Below are 21,658 nucleotides of genomic sequence, written 5' to 3'. Positions count from 1 at the left end.
CAGATGTCTGTTAGGTGAATTATATTCTCTAGATGCTCTGGCACAAGCATTCCTGGCCAAATAACATTACAATTACCATCATAGAAATTTCCAGTAAGTAGGGTTAGGTGTCTTGGGTAGTCCTCGTCAAACTCAGTCCTGAAATAATCTTTCTTGTACTGACAAATATATATGTGTATATATATACACAAGGGCCTGAGCTCCTTGGACTTTCTCAAGGCTAGAGCTCTACCACTTCCAGCTTTTTTCTATGTATGTGGTACCTCAGAATTGAAACCAATTCTTTGTGCATGCTAGGCATGCACTCTACCACTAGGCTAAACTCCCGGCCCCTTAACAAGTATTTTTTAAAATTGAGATTAGCTATATACATTTTACAGTCCTGTGGCATACTTATACTTAGTTAATATCACACTCACTTTTTTACTTTGTTGTTGTTGTTGTTGGGTTTGAACTCAGGGCCTGGGCACTTTCCCTCAGCTTTTCTGCTCAAGAATAGTACTCTACCACTTTGAGCCGCTTTGTTTTTCTGGTGGTTTAATCAGAGATAAAGTTGCACAGACCTTTCTGTCTGGGATGGCTTCAAATCATGATCCTAAGAGCTCAGCTTCCTGAATAGCTAGGATTACAGATGTGAACCACCAGCACTCAACATTAAAAGTTTTTGATCTAAGAAAGTTATCCAGATAACCATTTATAACTGCGTTGGAATATAATTGGCCTATATCCTCAGTATTTATAGAACCAAGTTATTTTGTCATATTTTGCTACCTAAATGATGTGTTAGTGTCAAGGTGAAATCCAGTTTCATGGTGACAGGGTACTGAACAAGGTAGCATAGGAGAGGCTGGCTACTGGCATCTTTATCATAGGCTCACAGACTGGACTTGGACTTCTGGGTTGTTAACATCACTGTAATGGGAAACTCAGTCAATCTGGTGCTAAATATTTTAATTTTATTGGTTTTGTATGACTGTGTTTCCTTTATAAATAAATGAAAGCTCCAAGAGTCAATACCAAGCTATATGCTTCTACACAGTTTTAAGACAACTCCCCATTCCTCCCCCCTGCCCCTCTTCTCCAGAGTTAAGTGATTGAACAGCAGAGATTAGGAAGTCAGTAGAGATGACTCTAGTGGAAATTCAGATGTGAAGAATGTGGATTTGCAGGAGGTGACAAAATGCAATGAGAATATAAAGAAACATTGGTTAGAAATGGGTCAACACGGGCTGGGAGTTTGGCTTAGTGGTAGAGTGCTTGCCTAGCATGCACGAAGACCCAGGTTCAATTCCTCAGTACCACATACACAGAAAAAGCCAAAAGTGGTGTTGTGGCTCAAGTGGTAGTAAAAGAAGCTCAGGGGCAGCACCGAGGTCCTGAGTTCAAACCCCAGGACTAGCAAAAAAATGTGATAAATATTAGCTATGTTTAACCTGAAATGTTAAGAGGTTCAATTAAAGATGCTGAACAAGCTGGACATGACGATGTACCTGAGAGGCTGACCCTGGAGGAGCTCCAGTTCAGGGCCACTCTGGAGTATGCAGTGAGATCAATTCTGGCTTCACACTTAAATCAAAACCAAAACAATACGGTAGCATTTTCCCTCTATCAGACTGTCAAATATTGAAAAGATGATGATACTTTTAAAGAATAAAGAGGTCTGTAAAACATTATCACAGAAGTGTATACACCAGCAGGGGCTTGTAGTTCACGCCTATAATCCTAGTTACTCGGTAGCTAAGATCTGATGGTTGTGGTTTAAGTCAGTCTGGGCAGGAAAATCCATGAGTCTCATATCTCCAGTTAACCTCCACAAAGCAGAAGCAGACCTGTGGCAAAAATGGTAGAGTGCTAGCCTAATCAAAACACAAAAAACAAGCTCAGGAACAGAGCCCAAGATGCTGAGTTTAAGCCTGAGGACCTGCACACATACACACATACAAGCACACACATTCAGGCCCACTTACCCCCCTGCCTGGGATTTAGCCTATGGTCTAATTTATACTTTATGAATGTGTAAGCCTGCCTGCTTCCTTCATAGCAAGGCTCGGGAGAGAAAGAGCGAGGGAACATGGGAGCTTACACACTAGCAAGGTGGGTGTTTGTGGGCAGCTTAACCCTGAAAGTGACACCCTTCACTGCTGTGGTGTTCTGTTCATTGAAAGTGAATCCCTAGGTCACCCCACTTTCAAAGAGAGGGACCACGCATGGTCATCAAATCCAAGAGGCAGGCAAAGTTGAGGGCCAGCCAAGAGGTGCCCAACACAGAGACTCAGTATGCTGGGTGACTGGGAAAGACAAACATGAACCCTCGAGGAGAGAACTTGCCTTTCACAAATGTCAGGAGCACTTGTGAGGCACTGCCCATCTCAGCCTTTTATCAGAGCCACTGGAATGTCTACTATAATGTAACAACAGAGGAAGGCTTGACTCTGAGACATGAAGGAGACATCAAGGAAGTTTTCCAAGGAGGAGAATCTGAGCAAGTGTTGGTGACGGAGACAAAGTGTGGGGGGGAAGGGGAGCCACTAGTAGAGGGACCTGAAAGTGAAAAGGCCAGGGTGTGCTGGGGAGGGGAGCAGCAGCTGTCTGCTGGGCTGGATACAAGTGGTGGAGTGGCTTTAGATGGAGAGCTAGAAAGCTAGGCCAGACCAGATTTCCAGGGAGCCATTGAGGATGCAGAGCAAGACAATCCTGTTAGGAAGATTGCTGCAGGTGTGGTGGAGATTGAGGGGCCAGAGGATCATTAAGAAGAATGTACTGAGATCTATGAAGTAAAACTCGATTAGCTACAGCCAAACGAGATGGAACCGAGCAGAGCAGACTTGACAGAAATACACAAGACAAATTGGGTTAGCAAGGCCACACTACTGCACAGCTGGCTGGGTATGAAGCACAGACTCCTGTTCAGGATGGTGCCCCTGAAATTATGTAGCCAGGACCCCTGCGGATGAGGAAGCAGGAGGCACAGTAGTGAGGGAACACGGGGCAGGCTCAGGACAATGCCTGTGAACACAAATTGCAGGTTCTTCTCCTCCAAATAGTCATTGTCCTCCTTTTCCTGTAAAAATAACATTTTTCCAGGTGACACTGATCATGCTTTTGGGCCAACATACTCATAATCTAACATGGAAGTATTGAAATAATAATAATAATAATAATAATACAAAAGATCTGGCTGCCTGTGGCTCATACCTGTAATCTTAGCTACTTAGGAGGCTGAGATATGAGATGATGGTTTGAAGCCAGCCTGGGCAGGAAAGTCCGTGAGACACTTTATCTCCAATAAAACTATTTAGAAAAAGCTAGAAGCAGTGCAAGGCTCAAGGTAGAGTACTACCCTTGAGTACAAAGAGACTCAGAGGTAGCACCTAGGTTCTGGGTTCAAGCCCCAGGACTGGCAAGAAAACAAAAACAAAAATAGTCCCTTCTCCCATGTTTTGATGGGCCACCTGTGACTACATTCCGGCCAGTGAGATGAACAGAGAAGGGGTGCTTGCAGCTTTGGGGACAGGCCTTACAGGCAATGAAGCTTCCTTGCTTTGTGTCCTTTCCTCTTCCTGTAGGTGAGAACAGGCAGGTGAGGGTAATGTTTGAGAAATAGTGTACTGACAAGATAACATTTAGGAGCCACTAACCCAGTCAGGTGACAGAAATGAATGTCTAACTTAGGTCACTTGTCAAAGTACTGGATTGGAGTGGCAGCCCTGGTTTAGAGTCTGTAGAAGGAAGTACGTAAAGAGGGGTGGAGCACATGCTTCCTATTTGGGAGGCAGAGACCAGAAGGATCATAGTTTGAGGCTAGCTGGGGAAAAAGCAAAAGTCTTATCTCAAAGACTATGCTGGGTATAGTGATGTGAACACCTGTAACCCTAGCTATACAAGGTGTGGAAGTAGGACAGTGACTTCCTGGGTGGAAAAGTACATGAGCCTGTATGAAATATAATTGAAAGCAAGAAGGGCTGTGGCAGATCTCAACTGGTAGAGCACTTATTTAGCAAGTACAGGCCCTGTACTCAAACCTCAACACTACCAAAAAAGTAGGTGGCACTGGTGGTTCTCACCTGTAATCCTATCTACTCAGGAGGCTGAGATCTGACTCAAAGCCAGCCTAGGCAGAAAAGTCTGAGACTCTTATCTCCAATTAGCTAGCAAAAAGCCAGAAGTGGAGGTGTGGCTCAAGTGGTATAGTACCAGCTGTGAGGGAGAAAACCCAAGTAGGGGCATGAGTCCAAGCTCAAGCCTTAATAGTAGTACGTGTGTGTGCACGAGTGCATACATACACAGTGGGTTGTGAAGTGATGGAAAAAAGGTGCCTCTCACATCTCACAGCTCCTGCCATGGCTGCTGTACTCTAAGTCCTATACTGAATTTGTGCCAGGCCACTTCCAGGTCATGTCATCCATTGGGGGTAGCATTGATTCTAGGAGTCATGAATTGACTTGGCTAGTAAGTTCATCCTCCATGGAGGAGAAAGGGTAAAACACTATGTGCTGGGAGATTTTTTTTTTTTTCTGTCAGGCTTGAACTCTGGGCCTGGGCACTGTCCCTGAGATCTTCACCTCAACACTAGCATTCTACCACTTGAGCCACAGCACCACTTTCTGGAGATTTTCTAAGAGGTTTATTTGTATGGATTCATTGACCCACACACCACTTGTGTGGGTGGGTGTCAGACTTTGCTAGTTGTTTTCAATATCCATGCTTCCCTCCTTTATGGGTAATAGAAACCCCAATGTTAATCATACTTATCATTGCCCAAAATGAGAACCACATTTCCAAACCTTCTTTACTGACATTGACACATGGTACATTCTGGCCAAAGAGATTTAAGCAGAAATATTGGGCTGTGTGTGTGTGTGTGTGTGTGTGTGTGTGTGTGTGTGTCTTATGTCAGGGGTATTCTCTTCTCCAGTCCTTTCTCCTTGCTGCGGTTAGAATGAGGGCATGCTGACTGGAATCAGAAAGATCACAATGTACTCTGATGGCTTATGTGCAGGATTGTTGATACCCCAGATCCTTAATGACTGTATGTCTTCCATTCTTGCCATAGGCTGTCTATTTTGACATGGGACAGTACTCTCAATGCTTTAACTTGGTAATGGAGGGGAAACGTAGTCCTCATGGGTTCTTAGTTGGCATGGAGCCCATGAGGAAAGACATTGAGAAAAAGGTTATTAATGTATATTTCATAGATGCATCGAAGACACCTAGAGAATGAATACCTTTGAAACCCTTCTCATGTAGCACCTTCCATAAATCACAGAGAAGTGCGATGAAAAGGACTCTTGGTCTCTTTTTTTTTTTTTTTGCCAGTCCTGGGCTTGAGCTCAGGGCCTGAGCACTGTCCTTGGACTTTCTCAAGGCTAGAGCTCTACCACTTGAGCCTCAGCACCACTTCCGGCTTTTTGCTATGTATGTGGTACCGAGGAATCGAACCCGGGTCTCCATGCATGCTAGGCAAGCACTTTAACCACTAGGCCAAACTCCCGGCCCGACTCTTGGTCTCTTGGACTAGCGATTTGTAGGAAAGTTTGTGATGCAAGTTCCTCAGTGCCATCCCCAGGCTTGCAAGGACTCAGTTCTTCTGAGTGGTTGTCCTGTGCTTGGGGGACAGGACAGGATATCTTTTTCTTCATAAATCCATGCCCTGTTTGGGGGAAATAAGATTTCCTGTGTCTGTGCCTTTTTTTTTTTTTTTTTTTTTTTTTTTTGTCAACCCTAGGGTTTGAGCTCAGGGCCTGGGCACTCTCCTTAAACTTCTTTTGTTCAAGGCTAGTGTTCCACCACTTTAGCCACAATGCCAATTCTGGTTTTCTGGTGACCTTTTCTGATTGGGCTAGCTTGGAACCATGATCCTCAGATCTCAGCCTTCTGAATAGCTTGGATTATAAGCATGAGCTACAGACACCTGGCTCTGTGTCTTTTCTTTAGCGCCACAATTCCTATTTAGGGGGGTATATTCTGGTATTTCAGTAGCAGTTGAATCTAGTCATTCAGGTAGGTGGTAGAGCCCAAACAGAGCCGAACACTGGACTTCAGAGCCTGCCACATGGTCTGAGGTTTTAATGGGAGACATATTTACTTCCATTGATGGTGTTGCAAAACTCTTCAGGTTGGCTTTCTACACTGCCACTGCCTCATCAAACTGTCCCCATTAGTGTTCTTGTTCATCTGCTTTGTGCAGATCCCATACTATTCCTTTCTAAGCTTGCCCAATGCCTCTCAGTACTGGGAACAGAACCCAAGACTTGAACTTGAGCCTCCCTCTCAATCCCTTTGCTTTTGTTTCTGAGAGAATTTCACTACCTTTTCCTAGGCTGGCCTCAAATCTGTGATCCTCATGCCATGTAGCTGGGGTTAGGGGGTGCGTGCTCTATCAGTGGGGCACATCCTCAGCCCCTTTTTGAGAAAGGGTCTCACGATGTAGTGAAGTTGGCTGCAAAGTTTGCCTCGGCCTCTGAAAGGCTGGGACCTCCAGCAGGCACTAGGGTCTCAGGATCAGTAAGATTCTTTCTGAATTAGATGAAAACGAGAGCTGCGATTCCACAAAAAATGTTGCCCATTAATTGCCACTCCAGTAACAAGCTGCCCATGTCTTAGGTGAACTTCTCATTGAAAGGCCCTTTGATTCCTTTGGCAGTCAAAGCATAGATTTTCCACAGTTGGCTTACATTTGTGGAAGCAATTTGGACGGTTTTGGAACACAGTAGGCCCCACAAATGGAGGAAACCTTTTTCTGAACATCGTTCCCTGGGCTCTTCTACTTCTTGAGCCATAACTTCACTTGCAGCCTCGTTTGTGGTTTCAGGGAATCGAACCCAGGGCCTCGTGCATTCAAGGCGAGCAGGCTACCACTCGGCTACACCCTTGGCCCCCGGCGAAGGACGTTCTTGGCCCATTCGTTTGTTTCATGCCCAACCGGTAGACGGAACCCGGTAATCGCAAGCTTCCATTGTCTGGTACCCATTTCTCTGCTACAGCAGCCCCTGCCCCTGTCACCGTAGACGGGCTTATTTAATGCCCGCTGGCTGTGCATCCCCATCTCCGGTCACCGCTGAGGACCCTGCGCTGAGGACGCGAATCTGGTCGACCTGCCCCGCCCCGAGCAACGAAGCCCGAGCTCGGCGGCCGGCAGGCCCGCGCCATCTTTCCGCCCGGCCCGCGAGGCCGGCACGGTGGCCTCGTCCCCTCGGACTCCCTCAGTCAGCTGTCCTCGCCCCAATCTCCTCGGCTGGACCCCTGTCCCCGGCCGCTCAGTCCCCTCGCCCGGGCCCTGGACCCTCCATCCCCGGGGCTCGCCGTCTCCTCGTGCGCGCGCGCTCCGCCCAGGTCCAGCCGCGCGGCAGCCCCGCGCTCCGCCGCGGCCCGGCTCCGCGGGGCCAGGCTGGGCCGGGCTCGGCGCGGGCGGGGCGGGCGGGGCGGGGCGGAGGGCGGGGAGCCCCAGGGGCGGGGATTTCTGGCACTTTCTGGGCTCTGCGAGGTGCTCCGGGGCCCTGAGGCCGGAAGCGCCCTCCCGGAGCTGCCGCGGCCCGTCCTTGTTCGGCGCTGAGGCCGCGCCGCCCGCGCCGCCATGGCCAAGTGGGGCCACGGGGACCCGCGCTGGATCGTGGAGGAGCGGGAGGACGGGACCAACGTGAACAACTGGCACTGGTGCGGCGGCGGCGCGGGCGCGGGGCGGCGGGGGCTGGGCCCCGGGGCCTCCTGTGCCTCCGGGGCCTCGCGGCGGCGGGAGGCTGGGTTCGCACTGGGGCGGGGGCCGCGGGAAACGGCTGCCCACGGCCCGGGGACCCCCCCCCCCCGCGCCGTGCGGCCCCGGCCTCCCGGGCTTCTCTCGGAAAGTTGAGCTGGGCCCCGCGAGTGACTTTTGACACGGCGTGTCGCTTCCCCGACGGCCCGGGACCTGCGCGTCGCCGGGGTCGCCGAGGTCTCCCCACTTTGGTGTCCCGAGCTGGCGCGGGGGGTCGGGAGTCTAGGCTTGGGGAGAACAGGAATGGGGACCTCCCCGCCCCCGGAACTCCCCGGGCCTCGCCTGCCCTGCGGACCGAACTCTTCCCTGCCCTGTTCCCCTCTGGAACTTGGGGTGACGTCTGCCCAGAGGCTCAGAGACATAGGCTGGCGGTTCCCAGAACCTGCTCACCTCCCGGCCATCAAGGGGATGCTGAGGAATCTGGAAGGGCCGAGCCGTGCAGGGCCCCGGGTGGGGGGCACGGGGCTCTACCAGAGGCGGTGTCCGGGCCCTGCCTGTGCACGCGACACCCACTACTCTTTTAGTTACTGCCCCTCTCCCCAAATGAGAATATTGATTTGGGAGGATAGCATGGGACAGTGAGCACGTGATCATTGGCAGTGTCCTGCATGACTCGGGCTTATTCCCACTTTTACATATGGCCTCAGCTTTGTCCATCCTTTTCCAATGAGTGATGTTGGTGGTGTGTTGTTTTTTTTTTTTTTTTTTTGCCAGTCCTGGGCTTGAGCTCTGTCTTTGGACTTTCTCAAGGCTAGAGCTCTACCACTTGAGCCTCAGCACCACTTCCGGCTTTTTGCTATGTATGTGGTACCGAGGAATCGAACCCGGGTCTTCGTGCATGCTAGGCAAGCACTTTAACCATTAGGCCAAACTCCCGACCCCTGTTTTTGTGTCTTGAACTAAATAAGAGGAGAATATCCTTGGGCAATGCCTCGTTGCAAGAGAGTGGTGGGGCTTTCGAGGCCAGTTGAGAGCACTGGATCTGATCTGGTCTGGGAACCCTGGCTGGTCAGGATACCAGCTGTGCTTTCCATTCACAAGTGTGCTCTTGCTTTCCTGGACAGGACAGAGCGAGATGCCACCAGCTGGTCTAAGGGGAAGCTCCGAGAGCTCCTGGTGGGTATCGTGGTGGAGAGCGAGGCTGGCAGGTGTGAGATTGGCGAGCTGAAGCAGGTGGAAGGTGAAGCTTCTTGTAGCAGCCGCAAAGGAAAGCTGATTTTCTTCTATGAGTGGAACATTAAGCTGGGCTGGAAAGGTAACCGGGGACTCAGGGAATCCGCAGGGCTGTGAGATGTCCTTCCTTCTCATTCAGTTGGTGTTCTTGACTCGCACTTGAATTTGCTTAGTCTCAGAAGCTGGAGCTGTGCTTTCTCCCAGCTGGACCCTTTGCTGCCACTACCTGTGGACTAGGTAACCTGGAGCTGAACCCTGCATCTGTTAACCACTTGAGTGAAGCCATCTTTCTCCAATCAGTACCTCATTACTTCCTGTTTTATTTTCCCAAAGCACTGATATACCATATATGATTAAAGATTTTTTTTTGAACTATCCTCCCTACTCCCATCTTCATTAGGGCAGGAACGAAAAAATGTACATAATTCAGTATATTCACAGTTTTGCAACTTTCACCATAGTCAATTTTAGGGCATTTTATTACCCTAGAAAGAAACCCTGTACCCTGCAGTCACTTCCATTTTTCTCTTCCCCCAAATCCCTAGCAGCCATTCTTCATCTTTTTGTTTCTTCGGATTTGCCTCTTGGCATTTCATATAAATGGAATTCCATATCATCTGGTGTTTGGTGTCTGTCATTTCATCTTTCAAAGCACCTACGTAGCCTATTCACTCATTTTGTAGCTGATGTTGTATGGGTATAACACATTTTGTCTGTTCATTAGTTGATGGACATTTCAGTGGTTAATAGTTTTGGATCTTTTGCTAAATTCTCTTGTGATATTTGTATTCAGTAAGTATTGTTAAATAACAAAGGGACCAATGACATGGGAAGAGAGGAGGAGGGGGAATACTGTGCACTGTTAAAGTTTAGGACTTAAGCCGTGCACTGGTGGTTCTCATCTGTAATCCTAGTTTCTCAGGAAGGAGATCTGAGCTTTGTGCTTTGAAGCCAGTCCAGGTAGGGAAGTCTATGAGACTTTTTTTTTTTTGCCAGTCTTGGGCCTTGAACACAGGGCCTGGGCACTGTCCTTGGGTTTTCTCAAGGCTAGAGCTCTACCACTTGAGCCTCAGCACCACTTCCAGCTTTTTCCTATGTATGTGGTACTGAGGAATTGAACCTGAGTCTTCGTGCATTGCTAGGCAAGCACTCTACCACTAGGCCAAACGCTCGGCCTGAGACTCTTATCTCCACTTAATTATCAGAAAACCTGAAATGTCATTGTGGCTCAAAGTAACAGAGTATTAGCCTTGAGCAAACAGAGCTTAGACACAGGGCTCAGGCACCAGGTTCAAGCCTCACAACTGACAGACACAAACATACACAGATACTGGCATATCCCTGCAGTCTTTCTGGAGAGTTTGTCTTAGAAAGCCAGTGAGTTGGCCTTGGCCTTTGCTCTTGGCTGCCTTGGTGTCAGTAGCCAGGCCAGAACCCAGAAACACAGCAGGCATCTGAAACAGTCTCACAATGATAAGCACTGTGGCACAGGCCTGAAATGCCTATAATCTCAGCACTAGGGAGATACTGGCATATCCCTGCAGTCTTTCTGGAGAGTTTGTCTTAGAAAGCCAGTGAGTTGGCCTTGGCCTTTGCTCTTGGCTGCCTTGGTGTCAGTAGCCAGGCCAGAACCCAGAAACACAGCAGGCATCTGAAACAGTCTCACAATGATAAGCACTGTGGCACAGGCCTGAAATGCCTATAATCTCAGCACTAGGGAGACTGAGGCAGGAGGAATGTGATTACATAGCAAAATCCTGTTTCAGGGAGAAAAAGAAAAATCCCACCCTCTGTAGGAATGGGATCTTCCCCCAGAGAGTTTGTTCTGTTATTTCCCTGGTGGCTGCTGCTGGCTTTACCCCCTCCCAGGACAAGTTTCCAGGAACTTCATGATCAGTGGCTCTTCATGGACTACCTTCATCTCCCCTGGCTTAAAACAATAAGTGGTCTTTTACAAGATAAGACCCAGGCTCTTTTCTGGGATGAAGAACTAGATCTCCAGACCAGGAGGGGAAGCAGGTACTAATAACTGCTGTGGGGACAGCCTGTGGTGCGTCATTAAACATCTGGAGGGTCTCTCTGAAGTAGCCATCACAGAACTAGACCAGCTAGTTGATATTCTCAGTGACTCTGAAGTCGACAAGAATTTTCTCAAGCAGTTGCAGGAGATAAAGAAACCAAACTGCATGAAACTGGAAGCCAGGACTGCCTAAGGCTAGGCTGAGAAGTGAAGTTCGCAGGCAGGGCCCTGTCCTCAGGACTAGTCCTCTCTTCACTTGTGCCTCTTCCCTTTCTGCATATGTCACACTTGCCATATCTTTTTTTTTTTTTTTTTTTGTCAGTCGTGGGACTTGAACTCTGGGCCTGGGTGCTGTTTCTGAGCTCAGGGCTACCACCCTACCCCTTGAGCCACAGCCCCACTTCCTTGCCGTGTCTTTAGGCAATAACTGCAGTTCTTAACTGGGGTCTTCTGGCTCCATTTTCACTGTAGCATTTCCTGTACCCGCATGCTTCAGAGAATCTATCTAGCATTAGCACTTCTGGGCCATAAGCTCTGGGTCCAGGGAGAGCTCTCATCCCAGTGACTTGAGAAATGCCAACAAGTTTTGCCAGTGTTAACTAAGGAACTATGTAGAAGGGGTTGGAGGGAGGATCCATGTTAAGGCTGGAGAGGAAAAGAAACCAGAGCACTTATTGGTTCTCTGGAGACTAGTTCTGTACTTCCCTGCACTCAGGTTCACTTAGGGTCTGTAGTCCTTCGAGTGAAGATGAGTGTAATTTGCATATAATTTAAAACAATTTCCTTCCATATCCTAGAGAAGCTTGCTCGTAAAGATTGGGATAGAGCCAGGTGCAGTGGCTCACGCCTGTAATTCTAACTACTCAGGAGGCTGAGATCTGAGGATCAAGGTTCAAAGCCAGCCCGGCCACAAAAGGACCTGAGACTCCAGTTAACTTCTAGAAAATGGGAAGTGAGGCTTGGCTCAAGGGTAGGGTGGAAGCCTTGCGCGGAAGAGCTCAGGGACAGCACCCAGGCTGAGTTCAAGCCTCATGACCCACCAAAAAAAAAAAAAAAAAGATTGGGATAGATCTTGAAGTTTTCTTGTTTGTTTTTGGTGCTACTTTTATTTCCAGAAGAAAAGGCAGTTGAAGTCATCTGTTGTTTGGTCAGATCCTCAGAAAAGAAGCCTTTTCTGCTGGGCATAGGTAGCTTACCCTATACTTCTAATTATTCAGGAGGCTCAAACCTGGAAGATCGAGAGTCAGAGTCAGCTGGGGCAGAACAGCCCTCGAGACATCTTTACTTAACTACCAAAATGCTATACTGGAAATGTGGCTCAAGTAAAAGAGCATCAGCTGTGAGCAGGAAAGCTCATCCAGGGCACCAAATCAGAATTCAAACACTTGGTACCAGCCATTCATGTGTGCATATATATACATGCCATTTCTGATGTCTGGGTGGAACACATTCCTTGACCTCTAAAGGGCAGGAGTATAGTCTGCCCGCTTTTTTTTTTTTTTCTTTTGTGGATCATGGGGCTTGAACTTAGCCTCGGCGCTGTCCGGCTGTCCCTGAACTCTTACGCTCAAGGCTATCACCCTACCCCTTGAACCAAGCACTACTTTCCATTTTCTAGAGGTTAATTAGAGATAAGAGTCTCAAGTCCCTTTGTGCCCGGCCTGGCTTTGAACTGAGATCCCCAGATCTCAGCTTCCAAAATAGCTAGGGTTACAGGCGTGAGCCAACGCACCTGGCCCTCACATCCCTTTTATGACTCACCTCCTCTATATACCTATCATCATGCTTTGATTTGGCAAATAGCAGTGGGGGATAAGATGAGAACATGGGTTCTAGACTCACTTCCTAAGCTCTGGGTCTTGCCACTCCTACCTCACTTGTCCTCGCTAGACTTCCTAGATGTGGCCACTGCCCTGGATGGGGGGTTAGATCCTGTGTTGTGGGTGATTTGGTTAGTGCATAAAACCAGTTTTTTAATTGACCCCATTTTCACTTTAGGTACAACTAAAGAATCTAGTGCAAAACACAAGGGAGTGATTGAAATACCCAACCTTTCTGAAGAAAATGAAGTAGATGACACTGAGGTATTTGATGGAGTTTCTTTTTCTAATCAAGCATCTGTGACAGATACTGGGTGTTTGAAAACTTTCTAAGCTGTATAATTCTGGTATGGTCGTTGTGAATTGTGGAGGGTTGTTTGACAAGAAGGATCACTTTACTGTGAGGACAGCATGGTGTGTGGAGCTCCAGTGGTATGGGGAAAGGAGGAAGCCTTGGACTTCTTAAGGGGCCAGAGGCACTACCTGGGCAGGTGACTCCACCCTCCAGAGCCACCGCAGAGCTGCCTCATCTGCAAAGTGAGATCACTTCATTCTTCACGGGGGCCAGCAGGTTAAATGTGCTGTTCAATACTTAGGCTGCTTGCATGGCTTGCCAACTGTGATTTTGTTTCTCTTCCCTTGTTTCCCATTAATGGTGACTTTTCTCAGCGTTGGTATGTCTCACAGTAAATGTTGCTGTTTTCTGGCTCTTTCCAGCCTCCTGGGAGATGAAATTGGTATCATCCCCATGCCTGGCTTGCCTTTTCATATAGAGAGCTTAGCTTGGGGTTGAGACCATTTGTACAGCTGTATTTTCAGAGATCAAGGTGGTCTAGTAAAGGGTCTTTTGTGCATACACAATGGCTTCAAGATAAAAGAATTTAATAATAGTAAACAGCATGTCTTGGGATTCACCTTTAGTGAAGGTTATCAGCTGCTGTAATGGTGTCTTATCTCTTTAGACTTGGGGTTGCTATACTCAGGGGCTGTGATTTCACTTGGCTAAATTCAGATCATCCATTGACAATCTTATCAATGGCATATTAAGCTGGCCTTTTAGAGTTTTCCCTCAACATCTTGGAACAGACTAGGTTCTAATGAGATTTGAATTAGGCTCAGCTTAGTTAAATCATTGGGAGCTAGCAAGTCTTCCTTCTAGCAATACCAGAATACTTTGATACTTCCCCCTCTCTGGCTCCTCCTTTCTCTCTTCTTCTCTGTCCTTTCCCTTGCTGAATTCCTAATTCTCCCTACCAAGAGACCAACTCCAGGCTAAAGAGAATTTGATTTTCCTAGGTATGGTGGCTTTGGGATTTTAAAGTAGTACTGTTTAATATATTTACCAGACTCATGTTTGATCTATATTTTTCTGTTTTTTCTTTTTTGGTTGGTCGTGGGGCTTGAACTCTGGGCCTGGGCACTATTCCTGAGCTCTTCAGCTCAAGGCTGCCACCCTACCCCCTGAGCCACAGTGCCACTTCCGGTTTCCTGATGATTAATTGGAGATAAGAGTCTCATGGACTTTAGTGTCTAGACTGGCTTTGAATCTCAATCTTCATATCTCAGCCTCCCAAGTAGCTAAGGTTACAGGAGTGAGCTACTGGCACCTAGTCCACATTTTTCTAGAAACAATTTTATAAAATAGTTGATCTTGATACTGGTGGCTTACCTATAATCCTAGGTACTCGGGAAGCTGAGATCTGAGGATCACAGTTGGAAGCAAAATGTTCATAACACTCAGGTTACCTAGCAAAAAGCTAGAGGTGGAGGTCTGACTCCAATATTAGAGTGTCAGCTTTGAGCAAAAAAAACAAGAGCATGAGGCCCTGAGTTAAATCCTAGTACCAGCACCAAAAAAAACCCCCAAGCCCCCAAACCTTCCTCAGAACAAAAAACCCCAGGGCCAGGCATTTGGCCTAATGGTAGAGTCCTTGCCTGGCATGCATGAAGACCTGGCTTTCATTCCTTGGTACCACATACATAGAAAAAGCCAGAAGTGGGGTTCAAGTGGTAGAGCCTTGAGAAAGCCCAAGGACAGTGCCCAGGTCCTGAGTACTGCCCAGAACTGGCAAAAAACAAAACAAAACAAAATAACCGCACAATAACTGTACATTGTTTTGTATTAAGTCTTTGGAGTCTGATGTGTATTATTCCACACTTACATGCTGGACCTTTTCAGATGCTGATAAAAGCCATGGACCAAATCAGCAGTTTAATACACACACACACACACACACACATGCATATGATTTCAAATGTGGATCAAGGGCTCGTGTTCTGTGAAGCCATTTGAAGTTTACACCAACCTTAATAATGTATTGATGATGAAAAACTTGATCCTTTCGAGGTGTCAGTGGCTGATGTCTGTAATTCTTGCTACTCAGGAGGTGAGATCTGAGGATCACATTCCAAAACCGACCTGGGCAGGAAAGTCTATGAGACTCATCTCTGTTAAACTTCTCAGAAAAAGCTGGAAGTGATGCTTTGGCTCAAGTGGTTGAATGCTAGCCTTGAACAAAAGCAGCTCAAGGACAGTGCTGAGGCCCTGAGTTCAATCCTCAGGATGTGCATAAAAGAAAGAAAAAATTTTCACCTTTTTGTTGGCTACTGATGGCTCACAGAAAACCAGATATGGAGCTGTAGCTCAAAGTGGTAGAACACTAATCTTGAGCAAAAATACTCAGGGACAGTGCCTAGGCCCCGAGTTCAAGCCCCATGACCACCAAAAAGGATTTTTTGTTTTTTTTTAAACTGTTACATCCTCTACAGTCACATCTCCAATGCTACCTCCTCCCCTCTGCCACCTCCACAGGGTCCAGTGTTGGAAGAGTACATTAAACCAGATTTTTCTTAGGTTTTTATTTTTCTGATTTGTAGGTGAACGTGAGTAAAAAGAAAGGAGATGGGGATATACTGAAGGATCTTATGAAAACTGCAGGCATCGCCAAGGTCAGGGAGGCCCTTGGAGAGTACCTGAAGGCACTTAAGACGGGTAAAGAAGGCATCCTTGTGAACCAGAGCATCCTTTCTCTAGTTACCCAAGTCATGCTTGGATTCTCAGGTCTTTATACTGTAGAATAAATTTTAGTCTGGATGTCTAGAGCTAGTCACATAATTAGTGTTTATCAATATGTGCATAACATGAATTGTTTTGCCCTCAGGATTCTTAGTAGTTTTTTGAAAGTTATCTGTGTAATTGTTTAATGTCTGTCTTCTTTGCTAGACTATAATCTCCATGAGAACATGGAAGTTGTCTGTCTTATTCACTGCTGTATCTCCAGCATCTAGCACAATGCCTGGCACATAGTAGGTGCTTAATAAGTCTTTGTTGAATGAATGTATGAAAGTGACTGCAGGTATTACAGGTGTAGTTGAGATATAGATGATTCCCATACTGCATGGAAGTGAAGTGATTAGAGAATGAGAGAAGTTACCAGGTAGGCACAATATCCAGCAGGGCCTTTTCTGTGCACTTCGTCCTCAGTCCCTGCTTGCTAAGTGTCTAGATGTTGGCATAGAGATTTGGGATTGCCACTCTTCCATGAAGCTGCACAGCATGGATGGCATACAAACATAAAGACTAAGATTGTTTAGTAAGAGGTATGGGGAAGCATTAAGAGAAGGTGTGGTTTTGACAGGAGGTGAGGGCCACCAAGCTATTAGTAGTTAATCATACAACATGGGTATTTGGAACTTTAGAAAACTTCACTCTTAAAAAGTAGCACAATAGTGTAAGGTGTTTGAAAACAGAATAAAAGGACTTTGTTGCTGTGGAACATGGAATGCTTTTGAAATCCTCCATATACTAATAGAAGTTCTTCAAAAATTTTATGCCAGTTTTTATTTTCTTGTATAATTTTGGGTTTTCTACTTTATTCTCTGCGTCTTAGAGGACATTGTTTTATTAAAACCATTTTCTGCCTTTCTTTATAGAATTTACAACAGGAATGATTTTACCAACCAAAGCTGTGGCAACTCAAGAGTTGACAGTTAAAAGGAAACTGAGTGAGAATACCTTGCAGGTATGACCTTTGCTTACCAAAGTATGGTGAAGGGAGTGCTTAGTGTAAGTCAAAGCTCCGCACAACCTTGTGATAAGAAACTGAAGAATAGGGAGGAAGGGTGTTAATCTGCACTTGCATCTTCAGTGAGCCTTTAAAATGTGCCATTTAGGGACCAGGAGTGTGGCTTAGTGGTAGAGTGCTTGCCTAGCATTCACAAAGACCAGGGTTCAATTCCTCGGTACCACATGTATAGAAAAAGCCAGAAATGGTGCTGTGGCTCAGTGGTAGAGCTCTAGTCTTGAGAAAGCCTAAGGACAGTGTTCGGGCCCTGAGTTCAAGCCCTAGGACTGGCAAAAAAAAAAAAATGGAGGCCGGGAGTTTGGCCTAGTGGTAGAATGCTTGCCTAGCATGCACAAAGACCTAGGTTCGATTCCTCGGTACCACATACTTAGAAAAAGCCAGAAGTGGTGCTGAGGCTCAAGTGGTAGAGTTCTAGCCTTGAGAAAATCCAAGGACAGTGCTCAGGCTCTGAGCTTAAGCCCAGGACTGGCAAAAAAAAAAAAAAAAAAAAAAAAAAAGCCATTTGGTTATAGAAATGATGGAACTTTTTTTTGTGTGTGTTGCTGGGAGCAAACCCCGGGCCGTAGCTCTACCACTGAGCTGTATGCCCAGCCTTAGACTTCCATTCTTGATGGAATGGAATGTATGAACAGAACCTTTTTTTTTTTTTTGAATATTAAATTAAACTTAAGGTTGTCCCTCCAGGCTGTTAGGTAAGTAAGAATACAAGTAGAATAACTTCCTGTCCTGTCATATGTCATCCTGTCACATGGTCAGGGCTACATTTACCATGCCCACAGAGGATCAGGAGTGCTCCACTGAGCCTGGTAATAGATCAGCGTTAATGAGCTGGTAGGGACACTGAGCTCTGCTGCTGCTGGAGTTGTGGGAAGGCCTTTCATGTTGCTTTCTTGGGTATGAAGAAGTAGTGTGGAATCTGTGGCATGTTTCACTCAAAAGCATTTTATTAAGAAGACTTGACTTCATCCTAGCATTGTTCTCTTCTGGTATGCTTACTATCCTCTGGAACCTCTTCTTGAGGTTCAGGCCTCATCTCCAGTGGCTTTGGGTGTGAGGATTCCCACTGTGGCTGTACATATGACAGAGCTGTTTGACACAACAGTAGACCAGCTATACAGCATCTTCACTGTGAAAGATGTAAGTAACTCCTTGAGCTAGTGTCCTAAGTTCTGACATTGTAATTGCGCCATAAAGAATGGGCTGGATTTTGGATTCTCTTTCTTTTGTTGGTTATGGGGCTTGGGGGCTATCCCTGAGATTTTTCATTCAAGGTTAGTGCACTACCAGTTGAGCCACAGTGCCAATTCTGGTGTTTTCTGAGTAGTTTATTGGGGAGAAAAGTCTTATATTTTCCCACTGGGGCTGAGTTTTGAACCATGACTCTCAGATGTCAGCTTTCTGAATAGTTAGGACCGGCCCCCGGGTGTTTTCTCTTTTGGCCATATTTTGTGAGAACTCTGAGATGATGGGGATATGAATTAAGAATGAGTTCTGGATAATTTGAAGAGATGGATATTTAGATTTAAAAGGTAATAGGGATGGGGATGTAGCTCAGTGGTAAAGCACATAGAGCTAGCATGACCAAGGCTGAGTTTGTTCACACACACTCTGATGAAATGCCTTTGTTTTGCTTGGATAGCTGGTGCAGAAATTTTCCAAATCTTCTGCTGTATTGGAAGCTGAAAAGGGTGGGAAATTCCAAATGTTTGACGGGAACATCACTGGTGAATACATAGAATTGGTAAGTGTCACAGGGTTAAAGAAGTAAACTTGTATCTAACTTTCTTTTGGTTAATGTTAGTTTTTGTCCATTTGGTTAATATTTGTCCATGCTATTTTTAGCTTGAGTTCATATACCAAGAAGTTCATGAAAGCTGGTTATAGAACAAATTAAAACACTGAAATTAAAGTTATGATAACAATGATGCCTTATTTTTAAAGATATTGCGCAAATGCATATTTGAAGAAATAAGCCTTGCCAGGTCCTGGTGGCTCACATCTGTAATCTTAGCTATTCAGGAGGCTGAGATCTGAGGGTTGTAGATCAAAGGCAGCCTAGGTAGCAAAGTACACCAGAGTCCTTTTCTCCAATTAACAAAAAAGCTGGAAGGGGAGCTGTGGCTTAAGTGGTAGAGTGCTAACCTGAAGCAAAAAAAAGCTCACAAACAGGGCTGGGAGGTTAGCCTAGTGGTAGAGTGCTTGCCTAGCATACCTGAAGCCCAGGGTTCGATTCCTTAGTACTCAGAAAAAGCTGGAAGTGATGCTCTGGCTCAAGTGGCAGGGTGCTAGCCATGAGCAAAAATTGTCCAAGGACACCACCCAGGCCCTGAACTCAAGCCCTCAGCAGGACCAGCACATAGGATGTACAGGAGGAAGGGAGAAGGAATAAATGGGTCTAATCCATTTTAGAAATTTCAGGTTTGGCATATGGAAATTTCTTTATTCTGCTACCTAACTGTGTTGAAAGTGTTAGTACCTCCCCATGACATTGGCTTTCTGTTGTGGTACCAAATTAACTCACTGGTATTAGTACAGTGAGTGACACAGTGGGCAGTAAAGACATCAGGACCATGCTGTACAGGGATGTTTCTTCTGTTTCCTGTGGGTAGTTTTAAATTTTCAGTGGAATTTCCCCTTTGTTTTCAGTTAACAAATAGAAAGATCATCATGAAATGGAGATGTAGGAACTGGCCAGAAGGTATGTGATATGACCTTTATGTAGAGGTTTAGTAACCCAGAAGCTGGTACTTTGAGTCTTCATTTTCCTAATGTAATGATACAGCTCCTGTTTTTCTTCCAGAACACTATGCAACAGTTGCACTGAGTTTTGTGCCTACTCTAGGGCAGACGGAATTACAGTTGGACTGTACAGGAGTTCCTGTCTGTAAAGAAGAAAACATGCGATCCTGTTGGCAGAAGCAACATTTTGAAGAAATAAAAGGTTTACTACAGCTGACCACACTAAGTGGTTGAATTAGTTAGGTTTTATAAGGGCATTGCTTTTTGTAAGCTGTCGTGTTTACCTCTTCCTTAAAACACAAATCGCTGTTAATTTATTTTATATTGGATGAAATCCATGAACTTATAATTAGAATCTGCATTGAGTTAAAAACCTAAAATTAGATATTAATCTCCCCTTCCTTTCATAGATGTTCTTTGGAAAGTAGATCAAGTCTGTGTGTTCAGATAGTTGACGTGTCCCAAGCTAAAGCTTGTCTTAGGAAACTTATTTTCAGCTCTAGTTTAAATTCAAAGATGACAAAGAAATGGCATGTATTCAGTTATTTTACTTCAAGGTTTTTAAGATGTAGCTCATAGATGTATAGGTCCATTTGTGGCATGTTTTGCTCGAAAGCATGTTGATGTGAGGCTACCTAGCTGTATAGTTATGCTCCTCTGGTCCACTCTGGGATGGAGTGGATTGAGACATTTATGGGGTAAGATGCTGTTTTGGACTGCCACTAATTCTTGTACTAAACTAGATAAATGCTTCTTCCTCTGTTCAGTTAATGAGTTAATCTGAGAAGACTGAAGCAACGTATGTAAACAAATGAAAAGTCATCACAATCAATTTAATCAAGTGCACAGAATAGCAGTCATGTCAATAAAAATAAAACAATTATTTTTACATCAAGTGTGCTTTATTTCCTCCACAGGTATTCTGTTAAATAAAGCACCATTTATATACTGCCAGGCCACAGCTAAAGAGGATTCTTTACAGAATCAAATTTCTTGTGGTTGTTCCGTATACAAGTAAACTTAATTTTGATAATAAGAACCACAGCGATTGGAGGCAATCTGCCTCTATTATAAGGTACAAAACTGGCACAGAGGACACCATATTATACACAGTAAAAATGCTGTAAGTTTAAATTACATTTCACAGGGTTAAGGAACCCTGTTTCTCCCAGACAGCCATATTAAACAAAAGCCACTACAGTGAACTCTTAATTACATAAAACATATCCATTATCTGATTGCCCTTTAGAAAGTTACTGAAGATGCAAGTTTTTTTGTTTTTTTCATCTGGAGTTCTGCCTGACCAAGAATTAAGCCTATAAATCTATCTTGCCATTCAAGCAGAGAGCACTGGACAAAATGAAGCACAAAAACAAATAAGCAAAACTTGTACAAACAGCATCAGGAGGAAGGACTTAAAAGTAGACATGCTACATCTAATGTCAAGAAGCAGCTTGGTTTCCTTTACCAGATATCCTTGTGACCATGTGGATTGTAGATTCAATGGTCCTACACAGGGTATCTAAAATGTCATGGTGCTGCATGTGACTAAAGAGTCCTCTGGAATGGCCACAACTGAGTGACAAAGCAGCTTCAGGGTCTGGGGAGGACAAAACTTGACCATCACAGCTTCGCAGGTCAGCTAAGTCAGACAGAACAGCAGAGATGGAAGTAGAAGGGAACTCGGATTCTTCTTCAGCTATGGTAGAATCCTTGGAACAGTGGAGGTCTTTAAATTCTTTACAGTCTTCAAATCTACTACCATTGTTGGACTGTTCTTCTGTATGCTGTGACCTGATGCTTGCTATGTCTTCTGAAAATGAAGATGGAACTTCCATTCGGTATTCTTTAACAGAACTATTTTCAGGGGAAGGAAGATCTTGCTCAGTGCCTGGATCAATAATTGAAGAGTCTCTTGTCTCATTGTCTGAAGTGCTGGTTGGGGTCAGGACCTCCCTGGTTTCTGTTTTGATGTCACCGATACAGCTGTCCACAGTGTGTTCCTCATCACTGCTGACACGCCTTCTTTTAACAGGAGTTGCCCCTTCGTCATCTGTAAACAAACATCCAA

General features: G+C 45.6%; 2 protein-coding genes across 7 annotated transcripts in view; one reads left to right on the top strand and one right to left on the bottom strand.

Moving 5' to 3' along the window:
* The first annotated feature begins 7,476 nt into the window (after window positions 1-7,476).
* On the top strand, window positions 7,477-20,476 carry LOC150060700 (activator of 90 kDa heat shock protein ATPase homolog 2). 5 transcript variants are annotated; one of them, XM_090336854.1, is made up of 9 exons: window positions 7,478-7,653; window positions 8,815-9,005; window positions 12,942-13,027; window positions 15,641-15,824; window positions 16,697-16,785; window positions 17,875-17,985; window positions 18,488-18,589; window positions 19,495-19,546; window positions 19,649-20,476. In XM_090336854.1, the coding sequence occupies exons 1-9, from the start codon at window positions 7,574-7,576 to the stop codon at window positions 19,819-19,821; spliced, it is 1,068 nt and encodes a 355-aa protein (XP_090192980.1). In that variant the 5' UTR covers window positions 7,478-7,573; the 3' UTR covers window positions 19,822-20,476. The 5 variants fall into 5 exon arrangements, with proteins under 5 accessions (XP_090192983.1, XP_090192980.1, XP_090192979.1 ...); XM_090336853.1 differs by having other exon boundaries at window positions 7,479-7,653; window positions 17,869-17,985; XM_090336856.1 differs by having other exon boundaries at window positions 7,480-7,653; window positions 15,641-15,755.
* Window positions 20,468-21,658, bottom strand: part of Usp34 (ubiquitin specific peptidase 34) — a 206,822-nt gene continuing 205,631 nt past the window's right edge. For both annotated transcript variants that reach the window (XM_090336851.1, XM_090336852.1), the window contains exon 80: window positions 20,468-21,640. In XM_090336851.1, coding sequence (XP_090192977.1) covers window positions 21,030-21,640 — 611 coding nt within the window. In that variant the 3' untranslated portion in view covers window positions 20,468-21,029. The remainder of the gene's footprint in view (window positions 21,641-21,658) is intronic.

The sequence above is a fragment of the Megascapheus bottae genome, chromosome 7 (assembly GCF_031878675.1).
Source record: "Megascapheus bottae isolate mThoBot1 chromosome 7, mThoBot2.hap1, whole genome shotgun sequence".
Taxonomy (NCBI): Eukaryota; Metazoa; Chordata; class Mammalia; order Rodentia; family Geomyidae; genus Megascapheus; species Megascapheus bottae.
Note: the sequence above shows the minus strand (reverse complement) of the source record. Positions and strands in the feature narration are given on the sequence as shown.